The 24,569-nt window shown below is 36.5% G+C and overlaps 4 protein-coding genes across 6 annotated transcripts; 2 read left to right on the forward strand and 2 right to left on the reverse strand.

Annotated features, from left to right (window-relative positions):
- The first annotated feature begins 788 nt into the window (after positions 1-788).
- Positions 789-2,848, forward strand: LOC110851167. Its single transcript, XM_022098826.2, has 4 exons — positions 789-967; positions 1,044-1,106; positions 1,229-1,363; positions 1,446-2,848. The coding sequence occupies exons 1-4, from the start codon at positions 851-853 to the stop codon at positions 1,665-1,667; spliced, it is 537 nt and encodes a 178-aa protein (XP_021954518.1). The 5' UTR covers positions 789-850; the 3' UTR covers positions 1,668-2,848.
- Positions 2,849-3,440: 592 nt separating this feature from the next.
- On the forward strand, positions 3,441-6,978 carry LOC110850750 (chorion peroxidase). Its single transcript, XM_022098292.2, has 13 exons — positions 3,441-3,557; positions 3,674-3,869; positions 3,946-4,259; positions 4,344-4,507; positions 4,679-4,720; positions 4,782-4,907; positions 4,973-5,080; positions 5,177-5,311; positions 5,397-5,481; positions 5,668-5,935; positions 5,995-6,387; positions 6,463-6,641; positions 6,716-6,978. The coding sequence occupies exons 1-13, from the start codon at positions 3,511-3,513 to the stop codon at positions 6,780-6,782; spliced, it is 2,124 nt and encodes a 707-aa protein (XP_021953984.2). The 5' UTR covers positions 3,441-3,510; the 3' UTR covers positions 6,783-6,978.
- LOC110850751 (ubiquitin recognition factor in ER-associated degradation protein 1) lies at positions 6,976-9,126 on the reverse strand. Its single transcript, XM_022098293.2, has 6 exons — positions 8,700-9,126; positions 8,466-8,580; positions 8,157-8,311; positions 7,810-8,082; positions 7,588-7,721; positions 6,976-7,488 (listed from the first exon to the last, which is right to left on the reverse strand). Exons 1-6 carry the CDS (start codon positions 8,700-8,702, stop codon positions 7,275-7,277), a joined length of 894 nt encoding a protein of 297 aa, XP_021953985.1. The 5' UTR covers positions 8,703-9,126; the 3' UTR covers positions 6,976-7,274.
- A 1,342-nt stretch (positions 9,127-10,468) lies between these two features.
- On the reverse strand, positions 10,469-21,865 carry LOC110850874 (ubiquitin carboxyl-terminal hydrolase 32). 3 transcript variants are annotated; one of them, XM_022098471.2, is made up of 22 exons: positions 21,434-21,865; positions 20,353-20,435; positions 19,927-20,276; positions 19,698-19,825; positions 19,003-19,108; positions 18,811-18,929; positions 18,522-18,726; positions 18,190-18,429; positions 17,830-18,101; positions 17,537-17,745; positions 17,263-17,459; positions 17,074-17,170; positions 16,693-16,987; positions 16,406-16,611; positions 15,777-16,329; positions 15,341-15,689; positions 14,714-15,252; positions 14,450-14,643; positions 13,948-14,362; positions 13,581-13,841; positions 13,196-13,288; positions 10,469-13,102 (listed from the first exon to the last, which is right to left on the reverse strand). In XM_022098471.2, the coding sequence occupies exons 3-22, from the start codon at positions 20,018-20,020 to the stop codon at positions 12,926-12,928; spliced, it is 4,749 nt and encodes a 1,582-aa protein (XP_021954163.1). In that variant the 5' UTR covers positions 20,021-20,276; positions 20,353-20,435; positions 21,434-21,865; the 3' UTR covers positions 10,469-12,925. The 3 variants fall into 3 exon arrangements, with proteins under 3 accessions (XP_021954163.1, XP_035708735.1, XP_035708734.1); XM_035852842.1 differs by having other exon boundaries at positions 21,397-21,865; XM_035852841.1 differs by lacking the exon at positions 21,434-21,865 and adding an exon at positions 20,512-20,658.
- Between the last annotated feature and the right edge of the window lie 2,704 nt (positions 21,866-24,569).

Here is a 24,569-nt window from a genome sequence, read left to right on the forward strand (position 1 = left end):
TACGTTTTCTGGCGAGAACTTTACACCGATTATTCGTGCTTGAGCTCTGGAGAACTTTGTGTCTACCTCAGTCGACTTGGGGCAAAGTGACATTCAGTGGGTGTCCTGATCTCTAATTCCAGAAAGTGGAAAAATTGAGACGGCCTCACTTTTTTGGAATTTCTAAGCCTCATAAAAAAGTCACTAACTTTACCATTAGCGTCCGAAGGGTTAAGAATAATTAATTAATTATGACTGAATAAGGTGTTTGGGACAAAGTTCATGAAATTTGTCATAATTTGAAATCAAATTATGGGCATAAATCATTATCTTGAATCAATTAACGTGTTCCTTGTTGGGTTGTAAATAGGAAGGCGAATAATTAATGCATTGGTCGAAGTGACCGAATGAACTAAATCAAGCATCGTACGAATCTTAATCTTATGAAGTAATGACTTCCTAAATTGCAAATACTTATAACTTATGCTTCCTAAGTCTGGAATAGTTATGTCTCATGCAAATAGCATAATCTTATTTGCAGTTTCCAGCAACTAGAGCGAGGAATTTTAATACGGCTTTGGGTGAAGATATGATTAAGCGACGAGAATATGCTTAATTCCTATTGATCATCATTTTACAAGTTTTTCTTTAAGTGCAAATGGAATGCGGATCTATGTCAATTCTTAATAATGTGTACATGATAGGGTTAAAAACGAATTATTAATCCAAATGGGGGCCAAATGTCATTACTTTGACTGAATAAATGGAATGGCATGGTCTGGCCTAATATAAAAATTGATGACCCATCGAAACTTTGTCCATTTTTCGCCAAGTTGCGGATCAGTCAACTCTGTTGGTTACGTAGGGAAAAATGAGATTTTTGGTGTTTGTTGGACTGGTAGGTGTGGTGGTATCGAGTGTCCAGGGGGTACCAGCCGTCAGCAATAATGAGGGTGCCAGAAACTCAAACAATCAGTTCTCCTTTGAGGCAAGAAACTTATATATTTCGTATAAACGTATATATCTTTGTTTGAAAATTAGTGCTAATTGTATTTATTTTTCAGAGTTTATTACGACGGAATCGGTTGAGAGCTGGAGATCTGGACACTCAGACTGAGAACGATTTGGTAAGTGTTATGTATTATGAATATGTTTCAATGTGTCCATAAGTCCATCTGCATAATGATATAAGACACCCAGAAAATTTCTCTATAATTCACTGATTACCAAAAAACTGTCTATTTGATAGAGGATCTTGGGATTCTTTGAAGAGGAACTCAATAAAATATTTAGCTGCTATATCCGCCTCAGTTGTCCTCGGACGCGAAATAGGCAAGTGATGGCAGAATGTCAGGAAATTCGAGACTGGCCCCTGTACCATCAGGTCATGAAAATTTTGTGCTTATTTTTCAGGATTTATTTTTCCCTTTGCGAGTTTAAATACGAAAACATATTTATAATCAAAGGTCATGAAAATGGCTGGGATTAAACAGTACCCTTACAACTCATATGGCCCCACAACGCCAAGCCCGACGACCACGACCAGCTTGCCACCCGTTGAACCTACCATCATCCAAGTGCTGGACAACGGGCTGAGTGCTGACGACGCTGAAAATGAGATTGACGACACACGCTCATCGGCAGCAACACCTTGGAGGAATCGCAATGGCCGGAATAGGATTGGTTGAACTCATTGAATTCATGCAATTTCTACGCAGGAATAGGGAAGTGAAATCTTAAAGTGCTTGTATTTATTCGTCTTCGTAAGTACATACAACTTAAATATCTCTAGATTACATAATGCGCATATTGAACTTAACACGATTCTGCATGAGAAATCAATAGTACGAGTGAAAATTCATGAAAAGTAAGTAGAAAGTACATAAAATGTTGATCTTGGATTGCATGCATAATACGTTGAGGAGTGTAGTGTTGCCGATGAGTTCTAAATGAGCTGAAGATGAGTTGGCCTTCAATTCGATATAACTAGTTACCAACTTATGCAAAATTGAATTACTACGCATTTTTGGACTCCCACATAAATTTTAGTTGAAATGGTGCAAGTTTAAAATAAATACAAAATTTTTAACTTTTTTTAATTTGAGACCAAAGTGTAAATGAGTTGTACGTAAATGAGTTATAAATGAGTTTTGAACAAGCTCAAAAATTTTCAATTTTTTTATTTCGTTAGAATTTAGACGATTGCATCCAGAACTTATCTGGGAGTCCAAAAATGCTTAAAATCTCAATTTTGCTCGAGTTTGTGACTAATTATAGTGACTTTAAGGACAACTCATTTAGAACTCATCGGCAACACTCTGAGTGCATGTGAAAACCAAATTGTGTGTGTAAATTTATCATGAATTTATTTAGAGATAGGTTATCCAACTTTTATACATATTTTGCTAACAGCTATAGTTAACCAAACCAAACACACTGCCAGTAGTTTTAAGATATTTTAATCATAAATTAATCCTTGTAAAAATAAATAGCTGTAAATTTTTCTAAATATCTGTATGTAGTATGTAGATATGTATGTATGTTATTCGTAGATGTGTTGTGCAAATGCAAGGTGTCAAGTATCAAAGTATCACTTATTGTAAAGACCTCTTAGATCAAACGTTATCTGCAAACTTATAAAATTTAGAGCGTAGTATTTTACCTCCACAAAAGTTGAAAGTTAATAATGCATGCCTAAATAATTTGCATGACTTTGAGCGTAAATCTGGATATTACAAGTATACACCAAACCATCCGAACTTAACCATGAATCACGATATTGAGTAGCTACATCATTAATTATCATATTTATTTGTATCAAATAGTTTCTAAAATCTTTTCTCGTCAATAAATATTATAAAATCTTCAACCAGTTTCAGGAGTCATTTGGTACCATCAGTCTAAAAATCATTCCTCAACGGATTGAAATCTAGATGAAACCAAAAGCAATTTAATGCAACCTAGGCCATGCAATCAACAAAAGTGTTGACACGAAAATATAACCTTAAACTTGAATTTGTACCCTAAAATTCATTGATACGTTTCGATGAATTAATTTGAAATCATAGCTCCTCTTTTCATTTTCCTTCTGGCGTGATGAATTGGTTGATTGATACACAAATGAGAAGATGACGTTTGAAGAAGATGGAATATATTATATTTCAGCGGAAAATTGTTGCATAATTCGGTAAAGAATCATACATATCACATCATATAATATATAATTTTTGGTGCAACAAATTAACAAATGGGCGTAACAACAGTCACTGTCATCAGCCATCGTGGCTTAGTTCACCACTTGCCACCCTGATTGAGACCATTGTTCCAATAAAAAGCTGGAGAAAACAAATGTGGAAAAAGTCTGTGTATCGTATTCTTCATGACACGATGATGATTATGTGATGACATTCATCCGATTCGCTAACTAAATTTGAAAAATTCACATGAATTATATTGTGCCATGTTCATGCATATTTTTCATTCGGATAACAATGGAATTGCACTATAAAATCTTGCGATATGTGATTGCCGATGTTCAATGCATTTCTGGACACTTGTCTCGTCTGCTTCAAAATGAGGTGAGATTTTCATTTTTTATTTCTGAAAACCAGCGTTGCACTACTCCTTAACTTTGGGAGGCGTGGGGGAGCAGCAACTGCATGCATATTTTAATATCCTCTTGTGTCCCCACTAGCTCGTCCGTCGTTACAGTCGTCTGCTTGGTACTAGGCACTTTGTGTTTGGTAAGGGCCGATTTTAGCATCCAAGTCGAACCTCAACCTGAGCCTGATGTGGGAACCCCATTTATCGACTTTAACAACCTTGCCAAAAAGAATGAGACTGCCGATCCTTTTGGTCAGATCTCTCTGAACTACCAGTCTTTATGGAAGGTATTTAGAAATTTGTACTTGTAAATTCCTCTAAAATTTCCATTTCCATGCAGCATTATTTTTCTGGTCATAACAGCGTGCCGCCGATATCTACGAAGAACATGTGGTTCAGCAATTCCAAAATGGGAGCACTTCTCGACCATGTCGCGCAGCCAAGTGTAACGAGTTTTCCAACGAGTATGACAAAAACTCGAACATTTTTGAAATCTATGCCACCATCGTCAAGGACAAGCACAACATTACGAAGCGACAAGCCGTTGGTGGAAACACACCCGGAATGTGCACCAACCCCTCGACCTCTCACTGTCCAAATTTCGTCAATTCACGATTCCGAACCGTGGATGGAACCTGTAACAATGTGAACAATCCCGCCTGGGGGGCAAGCAACAGGTCAGTATTTCTAAAATTAATATTTTACACGTAAATTTTAAGCAACTAAAAATAATGAAAACCAATTATAAATAATAATAAAAGGCAGTTTAACCGACTTCTCCAACCTGCATACGAAGATGGCTTCGATGCTCCACGAGGTGGATTCAACTCCAGACTCCAGAACCCAAGAGTCATTTCAACCACGGTCCACCCAGACAATCCGAGCATTGTCAATAGACGTATCACCAACATGGTGCCACAGTTTGGTATGGTCTCTCTTTCCATCCTTAATATCTCCATCCTGACACAATTCTACTTATCTCATAACACCAATTAGTAAGGTGTTTCTACCTGACTAGAGAAATCTTGGCGAAAGTTGTAGTTTTGTGTCATGATTAGAAGAACTAATACATAGTCTTGTGCGTTTTAATTTTAAGGTCAATTCCTGGACCATGACCTCACCCTCACGATGGAAGCGGGTATGAAATTCGACATAACTTTTTACCGTTTTGTTTGTACATCATTTTCATACATTTTTAGGAAGCCAGTGTTGTGCCAATCCAAATTCCAACCCTGCCAATTGCTGGCCGATTTTTGTAGGAAATGACGCTTTCTTTTCAAGATTTACACAGTGTTTGGACTTCACTAGGTCGACGCCTTGCCAATGTGAGGACAAATTTATAAGTATCATTTCGTGATATGTTTATTAAAATTATTATTTATTATTATAGCTAATGGACAACGACAACAGATGAGTGGTAATACGGCGTTCATTGATGCAGGACAAATTTACGGGTCTAATCCAACCAGATCAAACCAACTCCGAACTTTCTCCGGTGGTGAGCAGAAATACATAATTTGTCCCAAATTCTTATCGTACCAAAAAATGTGCAGAAATTTGCATATTAATAAATATTGTCATATTAATTTAATAGGAATGTTGAGAGCAAACACCAATCTTCGAGGATTTTTGCCCACAAGTAACAGCCTCGGGATCCAAGTTCAAGGTGACTTTGTGGCTGGGGATGACAGAATTAATGAAATGCCTGCGTTGGCAGTCATGCACAATGGTACTTTGAATCTATAATGCTTTAAACTCATGTGATGAAAATATATTTCGACATAATCGAATAATCATCATGGTGTCATTGTTAGTTTGGCTTATGGAGCACAACAGAATTGCAACGCAGTTCCAACGAATTAGCACATGGAATGATGAAAGGATTTATCAGGAAACAAGGTCTGTTCTTTTGTCCTCGAGTGAATAAAAAATGTGAGCTTATTCCGACCACTTGGTCGGAAGGGGTGAAAACTAGATTTGTTGCATTTTCGCACATTACCCACAAATCATTATCTTTGTAAAAACCAGAATGGATACGAATGTTATGCATCAATGTCAACCTTATGCATTTCTTTGAAATCGTAGGAGGATCGTCATTGCTGAATTTCAACAAGTCGTCTACAGTGAGTACCTCCCCATCGTTCTTGGGGCTGCCACCAATGAGTACAACTTGGGAGTAAGCACTTGGTCCACGTACGGAGCAAATATCGACCCCACCATCATCAATGAGTTCGCCACGGCTGCGTACCGTTACGGACACTCTATGGTCATCGGACTTGTTCAAATGCTCAACTCACAAGATCAGCTTGTCGACTCTTACCAAGTGGCCAACGAGTACTTTCAGTCTCGACAGGTTGGTTAATTCACGATTTGAAGAATAAACCTGAATTACATAATGACTATTATTTCTAGATCACCCGAGACAATGGTCAAGGATACGACATGATTTTGAGAGGACTGATGAGACAAAACTCCCCGGAAATGGACCGATTCGTCACGACTGGAGTGACACAATTTTTGTTCAAGCCCCAAAACCAAAACTTTGGGTCTGACTTGGTTGCACGAAACATTCAGCGTGGTCGAGATCACGGAGTCCGCTCTTACAATGATTATCGTATGGGATGTGGAGGGTCAGACTTGTCCACTGCGACGTGGAGCGTCGTCCCTGCTGGAATCAACCCCGATGGATGGACACAATGTTCTCGCGTCTACCAGCGTCCAATCGACATTGATCTTTTCGTTGGAGGTCTTATTGAGACTCCGTACAACGGAGCGTTGACTGGTCAAACTTTCACCTGTTTGATGGTATGAAAATACATAGTGACGATCTAGTTAAAGTTAATTTAATAACTCTATATATTTAATAATTTAATTATACAGGGCACTCAATTCACACGAACGAAGCACGGAGACAGATATTTCTTCACCCACAACTTGCCCACTGGTTTTACTGGGGCCCAGTTGACCGAATTGACCAGAAGACGACTTAGTGACATTATTTGCGAGAACAGTCAACAACCCAATTCTCCAGCCAACGTTTTCCTCGTTGAGGGTACTGGGTAAGAATGCAACAACTAAATTACGATGCACAACGATGGGGAGAGCCTTTATTAATTATGAGTTTTGATCATAGAAACCCTGTAATTGCCTGTGGAGCTGGAAGTGGACGACCAGTACTGAACTTGAACTTGTACCTTTAAATGAAAGAAAAACATCTATATGACTATTTGGCAGAACATGCACGAGTGATTGACTAGATTTTAGAATGTTCTTCTACTGGAGACTGTAAAAATTTTGAGTGTCATTATTGGCATTATTATTGGGATTGTTATTGGTTATGAATGGATGGAAGGATGCTGTGATGACGAAGTAATAAAATTTCATTTAGAATAATTCGCAGATAAAAATCGTTTACTACTGTGGTACAAAAAATTACGCTTTGTAATAACTACATTGAGTAACCATACACACATTAAGAATAAGAATCTTCATGCATTTCCGAATAAGAAACATGTTGTACGCAATTGTTTGGACTGAAATCAAGTATGTTATGGATATTAATTAGAGCATCAGGTAATTATCAGTTTCGGTTTCGACAGCAGCTGTTTATACAAATCAATAATAATTGACTGTGAGGTAGTACACTTATACATGTTGACTTTAGTTACCTACACACTTAAATTTAATTGTACTCAAGTCGAGTCTTTACTTCGAAGAGTTGTTCCTGAGCCTTCGAAGGGTTTGAATGTCTTATTGTTCCTGTCTGCTTCTGCCGAGTTGTTGTTGAATCGGACATTTCGCAAGAATTGAATCCTGCCCATCTTAAATTCAAAGTCAGGGACGCCACGTTTATGAGGCACAAATACACCTGATGATGTAGGAGACCCAGATGATTTTCCATCCAACCTAGATCATCATTTTATATGCATTATTAATCGCTAAGTTGTAATTTTTACCAATAAACGTTGATTAGTCTCGTTACTCGTGACTTGAGCAAATTTTTACCTGTTTCCGCCTCCTCTGAAAGCCACAAAATCTGTAGTTTCAAACAACATTTCCTCAACATCGTCCTGCTCAGCCTTTTTCGTTTGTTGTGGTCGCTCCGGTTCCTGATAACCGACAGGAGGGGCAAATTCAACCTACAAAAACGAACAATGGAACAAATAATTGAATATGCATTGTGCACTAAAAAACATGCATGATTCAAGAACAAAATATTCAACGTACGTCCATATCACATTCTATAATTGAAACAGCGGGACCAGGGCGAGTTTCCAGGACCCTCAACTCGTACAATTTGTTGTTATATCGAATAGCAATCACATCTCCACTTGTTAGGCAAGCAAAACTTCTCAATGCATTTTCTAACATTGCTTTTGGATTCGTAATATCCAGAAAGTCAGGCGACTGAGGTTCAAACTTTGAGTAACTGGCGACTGGCAGCGTAGCACTTTCTACAGTAAGAACGTCTCCTTCGTCAATCATTAAATTGCGCATCATCTAAGACACGAGAAATAAATTAGTTTTAGCTTGAAATTTTGTCAGAATATTAAATTACCCATCGTTCAGCTTACCCAATACGGCAAGTAACAACGACCTTCGTCTGCCACAAATTCCAAAACTCCGCAATGAGTTTGTCGCTCCAGTCGACCGTGTGTCAATTTGAACAACATTGGATACACGACGTTCAGTCTGGTTAAGTACTCCAAAGCTGACGGAGGCAAGATGACTGTAAACAATACAAAAGAGAAGCCGTTTTTATCCATTTGATCTAAATCATCTCTTCAAACTAAACTAACTTTTAAATAATCAAGTAATCAGCCATTCGTAACACATTTGAATTACTCCTACACTTTGTAATCGAATATTATTATTTTCCCTACTTTTTCCTCCATTGTCCACGTCCTGCCGTTCCTGTCCTGGAAGCATAGACACCGAGAAGCAGCGATACGTCCGACTGAACGGCCTCAACGGCTCATGAAACATTCCAAATCCAAACTGTAAATAAGAAAGAAAACATAGTTCAGCTCTCCTTCAACTCGAAGTAATAAAGATTAGATTGCACATCTCTAAACCAAAATCTTCTCCTCTCATTGATAAGTATTCAATTCACTCACCATAGTGAAACCGTCGACAAGAGCTTATCCAATGAAAAATAATATTCCACTCGATTTTCCCAAACAAACAACAACGTTTTTTAAATATTCACCAAACGATGGAGAATCAATTATTTCCCAAATGAATTATGTTTAAGACTGTTAAAGAAACTGTTGACCTTTAATTTCACGCACACTAAATTTTGAAACGAAAGATTTAAACCAATTTTCAAAAACGTTTCCAGTACTTTTGAGCACGATCGAGCAGAAGTTGTATTAAATTTATTCTCTGTGAGTCTGCAGAATTTCTCAACAACGCTCTCCCGCAACCCACGTTTCAATTTTGGGCAGAGCTTAGTCTCTCTTCTCATGAAATTTGTGTATGCATTAAACTTGCACTGCACTTTGTCTCCAAATGGCTAAAATTGTTGTAAGTAAACTACTTGCAAAAAACCCTAGTTTACTCGAATAAACAAACTCTATAGACTAAAATAATTGAATTATGCTTTAAAATATAACGGACGCGAAAATGAGTCGTGTGTGCAGTGCACTACTCCATACTTCAAGTCATTAGGAGACAAAATTTAGAAATAATGATAATGACCCAGTTCGGAGTTCCTTGTTTATTCTATTTGTCATGTCAAGCATGGTAGGAGGAGGCAGAACTTATTAAGAAAGTGCATGGCTTAGAATTTGTAACGGAAGCTAGCATTGGTAGTAAATATGCACTGTGTTTGAGATAAGTAAACATACATTGTTTAACATGGTAAGAAATACCATAAAAGTCGACCACTTTTGTACAAACTTTTGATGAAGAAGCAGCAGCCGAGTATCATGGTTTGTACCACTGTGTGATTGTGCGAGATGGGTTGGGTTTTTAGCGCAGCGAGTTTTGGGGCTGGGACGAAAGGGTTAGAAACGCGATTTCTGTCCACCTGTTCATACTTCTTGCGTCTTTTGCCAACTGGATGCCGTACATTCACCAAAGCTTCCGTCTCAACTTGCTCATTTACAGAACGAAATGCATGATTTTTTTTGTGGTGAGGTGATGTAACGATTTTTGTATTTTCCAACTTTTACTATCCTATTCGAATGATAAAAATAATGTGTTCAATTCCTAAGGTGTTATACATTCGAATGCAATGACGGCTTTAATTTCCAGCCAAAGGCGTTGAAAATCAAAATCTTACCAATTCCTAGATATTTCATACTTTTACTAGATAATTGAAAAATACGTGTATTTAACACCCTACAAGAGACCCCTCGTGTTGCAAAAGTTAGAAATCTTTAGTATTAATAACATGAGCAATATAGTTACGGCATTTGAGGGACACAGCATTCCTGTACCAGTAAATTTTCTACGTAGTAATAGAAAGAAACCATAAATAATGAGATTCCTAAAAAATCATGGCCTTCTGTATCGGCCTCACTTTTCAATATGCAGGATGCAGGATTGTTACATTTGCTCCCCTAAAGCCACGTCTGTCTGTGGCCCGAAATCAGTCACTGCCACTCACTGCTCCTTTCCTCGGAGCAGTCTATCACTCATTTGTTGTGGGATTTTGCGGGCTTCTCAACCGGATCCTGTAATGTGAGGAGAGACATCGTCCTGTCTCGCTTTTCACCATTTCTTGGCGAGGATTTATCCTAAAAATAAAGGGTTGAACCAAACAAAGAATAAAAAACATGGAACAAAAATTGAATATCCAAAGCATCACTATGAATTACATAAATTATGCCTACTACGATTTACAACGGGCTACAGAAACGCGGTCAACAAATTATTATAATGCTGTTTTCATTCCCATTTAAACTTTTATTTTTTCCAGTTTAACTTTCAATAGTACGAATACGGTACAGATAATAATTGATCCTTTAACCGAATCATACACGGTTTAGTAGTGATATTACATGGAATAATAAATAATCATTCGCCTCTCGTCCACATCAAAAGCAGTACAATTTAGTAATATGCTTTTCGAATACAGAGATCGGAAAATTTTGCTGGCACAAACGACCCGTACCTTTTTTTATCCATCCTCACTCATATATATTTCACTTTTAGCTTTGGTACATAATTATATAATAATAAAGTTTTCATTTTTGTAATATTTTATAAATATTTCATTCTTTATAAAACTTTAACTCAACTAGATAACACAAGGATGATTCAATCCGTTAATGGCAAAAATAAGCAGCAGCGAAACCAATAAATTACGAATTACATATCATTTGATTACATGTACGACTAAAATTTCTAAATACGTATAAATTTCTATCAACATGATAATGTTGTTGGAAGGTTGGGTTTTTCATAACCCAGTTTTTTTTAGAGATTTACACCATGTCGAGATTATAGCATCCACTGCCGACTATTTTCTACTGTAACAATAATCTAAAATTTAGATTCTAAATTATGTATAAGCCTGTGGTTGTATTATCGATTGGATTTCTTCTGCTTTGTACAATTTGGATTGTAATATGTTTGCATACACGTTTTGTATACATTCGCATTGAGGATACACATTTCTGAGTAATTTGCATGCAAAGAACATGAATAGCACAGTTACACATGTATCTATGAGGTACACGTTTGAAACAATTAAATTTGAAGAAGACAAACAAACTACCAAATCATGGCACAACATTTGTAATTTTCCTTTTCCATTGAGCTCGAGTAATATAAAATTCAGTTAGTTTTTCCATTCACAGTGTGTGATTTCTCTTTCTCGGGATGATGCTAAATCTCAATGTCGAACAAAAAAATTATAACTCAAGATATTCTTCGTAAACTTATTTTCAAACGCTTAGCCACACTTGAAGCTAAACGTATTAGTACAATGTAATTCATTATATTTGGAAACTTTGGACTATGATAAGTAACAAAACTTTAGAAACAGGTCACAAAATAGAATATGTGGTACCGTACATTTATAAGACAAATCTAACATTATGCCTAATGCCTATTATGTTAACTATTCTAGGACTAGCAAAGCCATTCGTCATTCAAATCATTCACGATAAACTTTTGCATTCTATAATTTACTGTTACGTATGATTCAGTTATTGACTATTTAATCAATAATTGTTTGGGAAAGTTGACTATCTAGTACTATTACTCGGATTATTATGCTTCGGTACTTAAAATTAGTCAATACTTAATTATGCATCAATCATTCAAGAGTATCTGGGTTGATTCTTTTTCGTAATTCGAATACCGGCTGAGATTTCCTATATGTGCATACAATAATTTTCTTGTTGAACTGATAGAAAATATTTCTGGTCTAACTAAACTACCATTTTGTTATAATTACAAATTACAAGTAATATTGAACTAAATATATGTGTACGTAAAATTGAGGTAATTTCATAAACCACCAGTGTTTTTTGTTTCTCTTGAATAAATATTGTAGACCAACGTATATATTATATAATAGTCGATATATTTATAAATAACGAATCACAGATAGGAAACTTTATAAAAAACCTACAGTTGACACACTCACAGAACTTTAAATGTTCACGTTTGAAAACATACTCTTGAAGCTATAATGATTGTATATTTCTCGAGAAGTGACGAACCTTACTTTTATACGGCTACAAAATAATAGTGACGATAATAATAATAATCCATTTCATTAAATACTTTACTGGATAAAGCTCTGGTATTTGGTGTAGCAATTATAGAACTCTTGTAGTATTTTCTGTATCTTTCTCTCAAATACTGTCAATAACACAATAATCCAACCTAAGCCAAACAAGTTAAAAATAAGCTCCAGTTTAAGCATATCACTTAATTCATTCCAAGTCAAATTAAAAACACGTTAATAAAAGTACGCACTATGTAGTAGTTATTGGCACTACATAAACTAGAAAATTATAAATGAAAAAGAAGAAATCATGAGAGTGGCGTGTCCCATCTCTTCATGCTTGCAAAATAGCTTACATACATAATTCACTATTCTCTCTACTGTTTGTACACGTTGAGCCACGATAATAAGTAATTCTAAATAATAATAAATTTGATCACGTATCGGATACACCGCTTTTTAAGGTTCCAAGGGTTATATATACTTAATAATTTTGTAATTATAATAATATAGAGTCGGGTCCTATACGCATATACGCATAATATATTATGATGATCACTCGGGACTTGTTTACCATGATGGTGATAGCACTCAATTCCATGGAATGGTTATGTTGTAGTGATGATGATGAAGATTCACGATGAAATGGTTGTTAATTTAGAATGCAACGCATATTTTTTTCATGTCATTTTCTTCAGCTTCAAGTTCATCGTCAGTGACGATTTGAACGGCTTTGGGGTCAATGCGAGGTAAATATGCTTCCGAGCTGACGCCAATCCTTTCATAAAAGAGCATGTAGGCAGAGCTTGTTTCAATTTGATCTTCAGTTACTTCCTACAAGTATATACAAATGATAATACAATTTAAGCCATTTATAAGTAGAAAAGTAAAAAGACAATAGGAATACGAGTAGAAACATATAGTTACCCTGCAACTGCTGTCATTAAAGCAGTACCACTTTCCATTCGTGTTCTTGGCATATGCTAGGTAATGACCACCTCCCATAATTCCGTTGTGACACTAAATAAATGAAAAAAGAATTAAGGGAACATCAATCCAATGACAATCAAACGCCTCATATCATGACTTGACCCCAGTGTCTAACGCCACAAGTGTGGCAATAGTTTTTGTGATTTTCCACTAATAACCACTATTTTTTCAAAAAATCTTTGCGATAATTTTTATCTTTTTCTACGATGTCCTGATATTGAATTGCAGATATCATTCAAAATATTGACAAATGAAGTAAAACTTTTCCTTGTTTTCTACTAAAACGTCCGTGTAATCCAATTAATGATAATTGTTTACTTACAACTATGGCATATAATCTATAATCCAATTTGAATGGATTGACATCGTCTGTCAATCGATGTTGATGAAAATCTTGAAGAGGATGCAACTCTTTGTCTTGTGTGCTGAGAGCATCCTTCAAATTTTGTCCACATTCTGCAGTTTTTCTGGGAACGTCGGCCAGATACTTGGTCATATTTAAATTGTTGAAGGGAAAGTCGACAGCCTTGTGAGACTTGACCCATCGTCCTTGCACATGTTGAAATCGCTTAAAGTGAACAATCTGTAAATAAATAGTTTACAAGTGAAAGTTGGTAGCACAATAGGATTAAGCGTATGAAATTGCCTATAAAATATATAAAATATAATTGCTTGTAATAAATTCGTACCAACACCGGTGGCAGGCGCCAAATTTGGAGTTTCTTTGTCGCTAATTGCAAAGTTCCACATTTGGCACACATGTATTTTTCTTCTTCGCTCAATTCCTCTTCTTTAGTGTAAGATTCCAAGCAAGAGTTGAGAGCAACACTTTCAGAAAGTCTTTCCACTGTGTCCGGCAAACTCCAATGTTCAATATGTTCGAATTCTTGTGTCGTTTGATAACGAAGATGCAGAGCTGTGGGATCCCAGTCGATGACGAGACATACTTTTTGCGAATTGAGTTTCTCTAATTTTTCATCCTCCAAGCATGCGATGGTGCACCCGCGACAGAATTTGTACCATTCACATCTTCCACAAACTGTTTCAACGTTACGTGTGGCGATTCGAAGAGCAAATGGATACTCATAACCAAGACTGTCATCGCTGAAAGTAAAACATATATTAATGCAATGCGCACTTATGTAACTGTAGTAGTTAAAATAAGCATTTATTTATGCACGTAATTCGTACCAGTCGTATGCGTGATTAGAGATGTTGGGGCCTTCTGTAGGAGGAAGAGGACTGACTAATCTCGCCACTAGGCTCCATACCCGTTTATACAATTCCAAATTCGTCATTCCTTCCGTATAGGGTACGACCAATGGCATCCCAAAAAGTATTGGAGAAGACTTTTGAGACGCCAGGAAATACGTTTCTTGACGGAGCTGATCAGTTTACGTGAGTTTTAATCAGTTTGTGATACTAAATAATTAATCCAATCAAAAACTGTCTTACCCATTTTCGGTGTACAACCACAATAAAGTTTTCATCGAATGAACCACTGTTGTTGTATGATTCACTGTAGGAGTTTTGCATACTTCCACAACTTGATAAACTACTTTGTCTAGAATGGGAGGGCCCTGTTCCTGCTCCTGAGGTAGGATTATTTTGTTCAATAGAAGGTTTCAAAGAGGTTGCATTTTTGACTGAAGTGAGAATTCGCTTGATTTGTTGATCAGTTTCAGATTTGCTGGAGGGGATGACATTATCCCCAACTCCAGGAATGTTTACTTCAAAAGCATAAATGGGGCGACTGCTGAAGGCCCCTTTCACCCTTTGATTGTCAGAAAAAATGTGAAGGAAACGGGATTGACGAATTTCAGTGAGGACTAAGTTCTCGGCGGGGATGATTGGCAGTTGTTGTTGGGATGAAGTGGATACAGAGGAATCGGAGCAAGTGAGTTCGGATAACTTAGCTTTGACGTGACTAATGCGGTCATCAATCCCAGCTAAAATACCGTATCGAACAGGAACAGATCCATTGTCTCGAACCACTATTCACATTACATTTATAAATAATTGTCAATTTATAATGGTCGATTTTTAAATTCATTACCATATTTTGTTAAAAACTTAACTTACCAACAATGTCACACAAAATATAGCTTTCCATAGGAAGAGGCAGAGTTAAATAGTTGAAAGGATCAAACCGAGTACTTTCTGTGTCACATTGCCGACATCGAACGCTAGACTTTAACTGCCCGTGGAACGTATCAACTACGATACTCTTATTACGTAGAAGGTGATTTTCCCAGGCCTCCTGAGCACAGATAACGTCAGGACGATTGTTGCTGTCTTTTAGTTCCACGTAGGGTTTCTCAGTCACACGATTCAAGTCTTCGTGAAGTCCATCGAGGAGAAATGCTAAAAGTTCTTGTGCATCATTTTGATTGAATCCACTAAATCGTGGGGCATACTTTCCAATCGTCCACTAAACATTGCAGTAAGTATAAAGACACGTAATTAATAAAAATTCATCACAATAATCCTTATTAATTAATTAGACACAAGTACTTACCCTTAGTTTCAATGGAGCAATTGACTTGACAGTACCACTCCAGAGTTCCTGAATCAGATCTCCGTACCTCTTTGCGATGTGACCTTTCATGCCAATAGGATTAGTCCGGTTTAATTCGTACATATGCATTTTACTCAGAAAGTAAAGTGTCAGCGGTCTTGTGTTTGACACACATTGAAGTGCCGAGTTCATAAAGCAGGTATTCCCCAAGTTATTTAGCCCCGTGAGTCCTTTTTCAATATTCATGACAGACAATGCCCTAGTTCTTGTGCGAAACGCGTCAGAACTGTTGCTCATGGCCAATGACCCAATTTCCTCCGGCCATGTTTGATCTTTATTTCTTGTCTCTATCAAAATGTTTGCCTTGTCCCCAATTCCAGCCTCCTCCATCGTCTGCTTATCATCTTCCAGCACGAGGCAGAATGAAAGATCGTCAGGAGTTAGAAGATCAAGGCGAGTGTTTTCTGGATTTAGATTCAATGCTTTGAAAGTAATTTCACAAACAATGGCAAGACGAGCGGTTCTACTGAAGGCGGCAGTGAAGGATAAAACTCTGTGAAAAGAAAACATACAATATAAGATATAAGGCACATTAGTTTGGGAATTGCATAAAAATGACTGCTTGTTACCGTTTTGGTGGCATAAAATTATGATTTTGGACATATGACATGGTGGAACTAATTGCGGCTGCACCATATGCACCAGCCATCCCTGCCCAAGGAGCATTCGATGAAACTGTGGGCTTTGTATTAGGTACGTTCATAACTTGATGTCGGAACAATAAAACCATGATCGGATACAGTTCCAGCTCTAAATGTTTTTCAGTTGCGATCACCTAATATACATGTGTAACAGTTTTAGTAATTATTTTTGATTCATGGTGTCAGATAATGTTAAAATTTAAAAGTGTAGTCACCTGACGTGGAAGCGAAACCCCAACCCCATACCATTGTTGCAAAGCATTCCATAAACTTTTTGGAAGTGTTTTGAAGTCTCGACCTTCTATCACATCCCTTCGCAGTCTGCCGCCTTCATTGGTAATGGACGGAATTCGAGCTAGGTTTGGTTGAACGGGTGACAGTAAATGAGAATTGTCAATGGCCCCAGGTTTTCTTCTTCGAACACCATTTCCAGGACGGTGAGATACATTCAACTGTCGACGGACACTTTCTGGAGAGTTTATTGGACTTGGGGAACTACTGCAGGTGGACCTACGCACGGAAGTTCGTAAATAAAATTAATTGCTTCTCTCTAAAATACGTGAACTCAATGAAACCAATGAAGGATATATTCATACCGTGAGCTATCTAGGGTAGCAAGGGATAAGGAACTTGCACTTGATTTAGCATGAGAAACCATCGCACCCATAGGAGGATCACCTTGGCCTTCTACGTCTAAATATTAATATTAAATATAAAAAAATATTAAATATACATAAATTAGTACGCGAGGCCTCAATGAAATGAATGTATCCAATAACGATTACATTTTGGGTCTCCTTTTGCGATAGAACTGATTGCAGTTACAACTACATTCTGACTCACGTCCATTGCCACTACCGCATTATCCACAGTTGACTTTTTGAATGACCAACAGTTTCTAGAACTTCCACTACTCCTCCCAGAACTGTTGCGACTTTCTGTTGACGCTGATATTTCATTAGCACTTGCACCACTTCCAGTACTGGTTAGAAAGAAGAAGAAATGAGAATTATCTATTTAAGAAATCTTGAGATTATAACGTGTAGTGCGTGTACTCACATAGATCCAACCCCGGAATCACTGTTACTCATCGCTGGGGGGTTCGGACTAGTGTAATTCAGCCAGCTGTTCCACCAATCCATAGAAATTAGATACCATGTTTGACCTTCTTGAAGACCTCGCTTCTCCTCACGCAGCAACCACGACGTAACAATTTCATACTCTTCCAGAGGATCCAGAGGTTTTAATCCTAGAACCACTTGGCACACCTATACACCCACAAAACAATTGTTTAATTTTAGTTCCATCCATATCACAAACATATACGATAGATATACTCAAATGCACCAAACCTGATAAATTAATGTTAGAAACACTTCTGGAAGTGGGTTTGATAATGACCAGACTAAATACTCTTCCAGTGCAATTCCAACTGAAGACGTTGCCGTTTCCAATATTTCACTGATAATTAGACCATTTTCTTTTGTCAATACTGCGACTACTTCATCCTTTGGGTTGTCTGATAAATTTTCAATTAGCACGGATTTCATCACAGTTACCATCTTTGCTAGCTCTGCATGAGATAACAAAGCGTCCTTGTCTTGATCAAATATTTTGAAACAAACTATAAAAAGTACAAAGTTCTAGATAAATTAATTCAGTTGCATCATTTCTTACTATATGTACAATTATATAAAGGAATTAATACACACATTTTTGTCTTTCAATTAATGGACCACGTGCAGCAGCGGAAATTCCACACGCCATTTCTTTAAAGTCAATGTGACCATCGCGGTTTTCATCGAACGCATCAAACAAACCTTGGATAATTGATTCGGGAACTGGAGGACAAACTAGAGGGATCATGGTATTTACATCCATCTTTCCAGATCGAGAACATGATTGGAGTTGCCAGTATCGCTTTTCTAGTTCTATAATATCTTCTTCTTCCACTGAAATTATTTCAACAAATATTGCGATTATTAATACTGCAATGTAAATATAACAAATAATCTTGTAATATTTGTTGTGAGCAGAAACATACAATGAGTTACACCAGCAAGCGTTTGATAGAAAGTCGGAGTTTCGTGATCGTCTGACAATTGAAATCCATTACTGCCAAAACCATTTGTCAGAGGCACGACTGATGGTGCATAATTGTCGGATCCAATCAACCAACTAGAAATTGAAGTCGAATTTCGATTCTCTGTAATCCATCTCGTAAAAGCTTCAAACTCCACGGAATTTCCCTACAAATATCATTAGAATTAGTTAATAAATCGTAGTGAGGTCTAGCCAATAAATTATTTAATTATTAAAGTACTACTACTGACATAGCAAAAAAGTCGATGAATATTGTCACGTGCGGGATATCCCTCAACGTCCGACAGGATTCGCAAAAAGTCATCTCGATTAATGGAATTTTGATCACCAGCGTAAAAGGAGAAAATAACTAAAAAATGTTACATTTATAATTAAATCATTCTTTAAATTCCTGAATACACATATTAACTCATTCAACTCACATCTAACTTTTTCTTCATAGGTTCCTTTCGTGAGCACAACTAGAGCACTGACCAGATCTTTGAATAGAATTCCTTTCGAATTTCCTCCGCATGTCAAGTAAAGAAACTAATAACAAAATCAAATACATAAGTTTGGTTTTCGGCGAGTGGTCGACAAACGTCTCATCGACACCTGATGAAGAACTAACTGGATGCTCGTTTCCGTAGTCCTTTCAAGGATGTAACTTTTTAATTCTTAACTACAGTAGCCAACATGATTGGCATCTGTTGAAAATTCCGAGGAATAGCTGTACGCGACGCGGAAAAAGGTGACTAGCCTGAAATTCAGGAAGTTGAAACGGAGTCAACGCCAGTAACTCTTAAGCCTTCGTCATCAATTGATCTATCGTTCTTGGCACCCCTACAGACCTCTCGTCGATCGAGGAAAGCGACAACACATGGCTACCAAATTTACCGCAAAATAAGTTCGTTTGGGTTAAAATTGTAATACTTTTATGCCACTGTAAATTAATACTTATCTATGTAATGTTATGTTTTCTGGATAATTCGTAGCAATAAAATATTCGTACATTATCTACCAATCAGATGTCGACCAGACGTTTGTCAACCACTCGTCACCAACCCATACAATTTAGAGCAACATTTCAAAATTATAAGCGAAAAATTAATGCTCACGTATAATTTGTCTTTATTACCTCTGCAATATCCACAGGGAACAGGTCTCCGAGAACTTCTCGGAAGAATGCCTGTTTGGACATATGACTATTTTGAGTAACAACGCGTTTAAACGCATCATGGAGGCGTCGATATTCTGCATCGGTGACTGCAATAAATAAACACATTATGTAACAAGCTCAAATAAGCTGTATGTAACAAGTAGCAATTTCAACTACATTAAGTTGTAGTTAAATTTACAGCACTTACTTCTTGCTCTTGCCTCTTCAAAGGTGAGTGAAATTGCTTTGGACTCTTTCAGTCCGATAGCATTTGAAATCGAGTTAAACAGGGTCTTAAACATGTTCAAATTTTTCGTACAGACCAAATTTCAGCTCAAGCATTTTCAGTTATTCTTTCTCTTTTGGCAATTATGGATAGTTGATAGTAGTGGCATAAGTGTCAACAAGCAATATGTAAGTTCTAGATTATATCCGCTTTAGCAGGAAGACTCGTTATAAATTTTTCAGTGCTTCCTCCAAGCTTGTCACAATTGATTTTTCTTTGGTGTTGTTGTAATATTTGGCTAACCCAAGTGATTGAACTTTTCAAAGTCACAACTGCAAAAAAATGAACCAAAATGTAAAATTGCCTAAAGTTATATTGAAATATCATTTTTATTATTATTTTTATTACCCTGGACAAAATTAAAGTTCAGAGATCCACTATATACAAACCAGTTAAAATTTCTCGTGTTGTCTCTCTATCTCTCTGTCAATCTACAAAACAAACATTTCATTAGTCAAATTAACAGAGGAAAACGGACGGATGATGGATTTAAGTTACGTGCATTACATTAATAAAATTACAAATCAAAGTCACAGTGTGAACAGAATGAATCAGAACAGAATTTTCTGAGATTACAACATTTAAAACACGCATATCTATCAATTCAATACAACGAGTTGTAAAGTTACATGTAGCAAATTATCTTTGCTGCTAAATGTGTGATGTGGTGTATGCTCCTCCAGTCTACCTGCACTGCGTGTCATGTCATAACATATTATACATATCGGATAAAACAACTCTTTATAGTTATTTCCCATTTAAATATACACTACACACATACGTTACTCAACAATAAAACCGAACAATGACTGATAAGATGTATGATAAGCTGGCCAGCCATGAGACAGGCATTTCAAGACTTTTTGTGTTCCACACCCAGTCGACTTACTTATTCATCAAACCACTCCCTTATTTTGAAAATAAATACAAATCCCTGAAGTATTACTGAATGAAACTGCTTAGTAAAAAGTGCATTTAGTAAATGATTCATGAAGTGCTGACATGAAGATTTGAAGATGAATTATTTTGCTCATCTAGCCCTTCGTGTTTAGTCTAGTCTTTGTTGACTCAAATAAGAAAACGACAACCACCAAGAAAAGATTACGAGTCTATCTTATCTTCAAAAGATGTCAACAAAAAATGACACACAATCAACTCCACAAGCTATACATTGCTTATTAATGCAATCAAATAATTAAAAATTACTCGTCGATTTACGTACTCTGTACAACCTCTAAGAATATTTCAAACAAAGAATTTACAAACACAATCTTGAAATTCTTGCCTGTATTTTTCTGCCATACACAATACCAACAACCACACTATTAATTAAGTAACAATCATTCATCATTAAATCACACAAATCGTCATAAAATTAAACAATAAGCTCACTAAAGTTTAATTGTTACAGAAGATTGTTTCCACTCACTTGTAACTTGCTTCCACTTGTTTATGACGTGCTATTACTTAACAACATTCAACACTAATTAACTCCGCATTTACCACCAATTGTTCACATTTTTGTGTCGTGCTGTCATAAATTGGTCCTCGGAATGCGGAGGACAAGTTGACAGGGTAAAATATATCTATTGACACTTTTGAATAAAAGATTACTTGACTTGAAACGATGTTCCTTATTGAATATGCTGATATACTTGTTTATAAAAATCGACACTCTTTAATTTTTTTACCACAATTAATTTACGCTAATAATACATTGACACTCCAATGGGTGATGATAATGATAACAACAACATTTCTTTTCTAAACGTCGTCGTAATACGAATAATACGAAATATGTGGGTTTCTCAGCCTTTTTTGTATAATGGTTTGCACTTTGCCTCTGCCCAATTTCTCGAGGATTTGGTAACGAGCTCTCCTCAACTTGCCTCCTCATTCATGGAAATAGATAGCATGTCATTTTGTATGGTTTTATTCGTATAAGATTAGAAACACTATGATTACCAGGAAATACTTCGAATTAAATGATGACTTGTTTACAAGAAATTAATTAAAAATCGGACTAGTTTCTCCATCCAAGTATAGTCCTTCCTAAATAACTAAACTGTCATAAAATTGTTTGGCCAGTCGACAGTGTTCGTGTCAAAGCTCTGCTGCTCTTACCATTCGCCATGATTGGATGGACATGAAAACAGACAAAATTAGTTGAGGAGACGTAAATATTTCCTTTGAGAGATTGGTCAGAACAACACGGGGAACTTTCACTCGCGAATAATAAACTAGCCTATGGGAGGAAGTAAACGAGGTTGGTGGTGGTCTGCAGAATATGGTTTTTAATGTGTCGATAATATTAATTACTATGAAATTGCCGATATTAGAGGAGTGCGTATGAAGATCAATGAGAGGAATGGATTTCTGATGAACGATTCCTTTTTTTAATTCAGCGAAGGAATTTAATTTATGCCTGTGCATCATTTCATGGTGACGTAGATTATGCAGAAATTATGGACGAAGTTTGAAATTTAAAATGGTACAAAGCCCTGCAGGTGGCGAAAGGGCATTGCATTTTGTTTTATACGTATGCATATTTTATAGATTTATAGAAAAGAGATGGATATCTTGTTTGACATCCTTTCTGAGAAGCTGGTAGTATTTTTTTTTAATATTGACATTGATACTTGTCGTGTCATCATGAAAACCCGAAGATAAATTTATATACATGTTTATGATTTTTTTATGGACTTGCAAAATTTCCGATTGTTGCATTTAGATTCTAGTCGACGGTGTTTCACCTGAAGGAAGAGTTTGAACTGTTTTTTAAAATGATTTAATTGCCCCCATGTAAGTCAGTATGTACGTAAATATGATTATAATGGGCTTTACTGCTTTACACTTTATGAATAAAAAGTTGAGTATTAAATAAGTACTTTGGCATGTGAAGTAATTTTCCCTATAGTAAAAATAACTCTATATTCTTATCAGATTGTCATCCGCATTAAAAATAGAATAACTCTTGTTTAGCAACGATTCTGCTAAATCTAAAATAGCAATCGAAAGTTTCTATTCAAAACTTCTCTCGGCTACCTGTACACTGAATTTTCTCTTCATATTTATTTTCTATAACTTAAATATCGCCGAAAACATTGACATTGACTGTTTCCAAGAAAATTTCTGGTTTAGTATGTTTGAGGACGACAAAAAGAGATGTGAATAAAAAGGCTTATTATGCAGGAAATGCTTATTTATTTTGTGTAATTACCTAGTCGTATACACTCAAGTGTCAATAGCTGATTGCTAAAAAACTACGCCACAGAATTAAAATCTGATAAGTGCATTAGATTCGCCATGCGATTTACATTATGATTCACTATGGACTTTGTAATTTTTGAACATCTGGATAAATATATAGGAAATTGAAGAGAAGCAGGCGGCAATAGTTTTTCACAAAAAAAAATCCAAGAAAAATAGTGAATTTGACATGTGCTGAAAAAGTCAAAGGTATACTTTAATTTAGCCCAACGGACTATAAAAAGGTTCATGGGGACCGTATCGACAAAGAACAGTCGAAGAAGAATTTTTTGAAAACCAACAAGGACCACACCCATCGTTAAGCCTCTCAAGCCTGGAATCCGAAGAAATTCCAACGGAAACCGGGCTCACTGCTGACAGTGTCGATGCAAATTATTCAATGAGTGCTCAAATTGAACCTTAGACTTAGGACTTTTAAATGTGGTACTTGCCACAGCCTGATCGAACCCCAAAGGAAAGCTAGATTAAAGAAATGCAGCAGTCACTTCAAGCGGTACGCTCCAAATAAGTGAGCAGGATTATTTTTACAAATGAGGAGATTTTCACATCGAAAAAATCTTTTAACAAGCGAGTTGTCCTAATCTACGCAAAATCGGTCAGAGACATCCCTCGATATAGACAAAAGGTCAGAAAGTCACATTATCCAGGTTTTTTGATGATTTTTGCAGATGGGAGATAATTGGGGTAATTTCTCTACATTTTGCTGAAAATTGGGGGGAGGTGGGGGAATCAAATTTCTGAAAATATGTTTTTGAGTCCGTGGTACATCCCCTAAGTGAGATCCAATTCAATGGAATTGATGGGACCTCTCAGCAGGACTCAGCACGAATTTATAGTGCAAAAAATGACCCAAGCGTAGCTAAAAAAACAAATTCCGGTCTTTATCCCCAATCAGAAATGGTCATCATCCTTTCTGGATTTGAATCACCGGAATATGAAAAATGGTCAAAGTTAGGGACAAAGGTGTGTTCTAAGCCCCGTAGAAGTGCGGAGGCTTGGAAAAAATTTCTGACCCCGGAATGCCACAAAATGTCATTATTTTTGAATTGAAATTTATCTGGCTTTTCGAAAAAATTAGTCAAAAATTGCTAAGTTGAGAGCTACAAAAGTAATAAAGCTATATGTCATTGACACTTGAGTGTATACGACTAGGTATGTAGGAATAATACTCCTTGTTGTCAGCATAAGTTGGAATAATTAACCTTAGCGAATTTTTACGTACCCAGAAAGAAATTAAATCTGTTGAACATATTTGCATTCATTTATTCAGTTATTAACAAGTAGGTAGATTAGTA

The sequence above is a fragment of the Folsomia candida genome, unplaced genomic scaffold (assembly GCF_002217175.1).
Source record: "Folsomia candida strain VU population unplaced genomic scaffold, ASM221717v1 Fcan01_Sc006, whole genome shotgun sequence".
Lineage (NCBI taxonomy): Eukaryota > Metazoa > Arthropoda > Collembola > Entomobryomorpha > Isotomidae > Folsomia > Folsomia candida.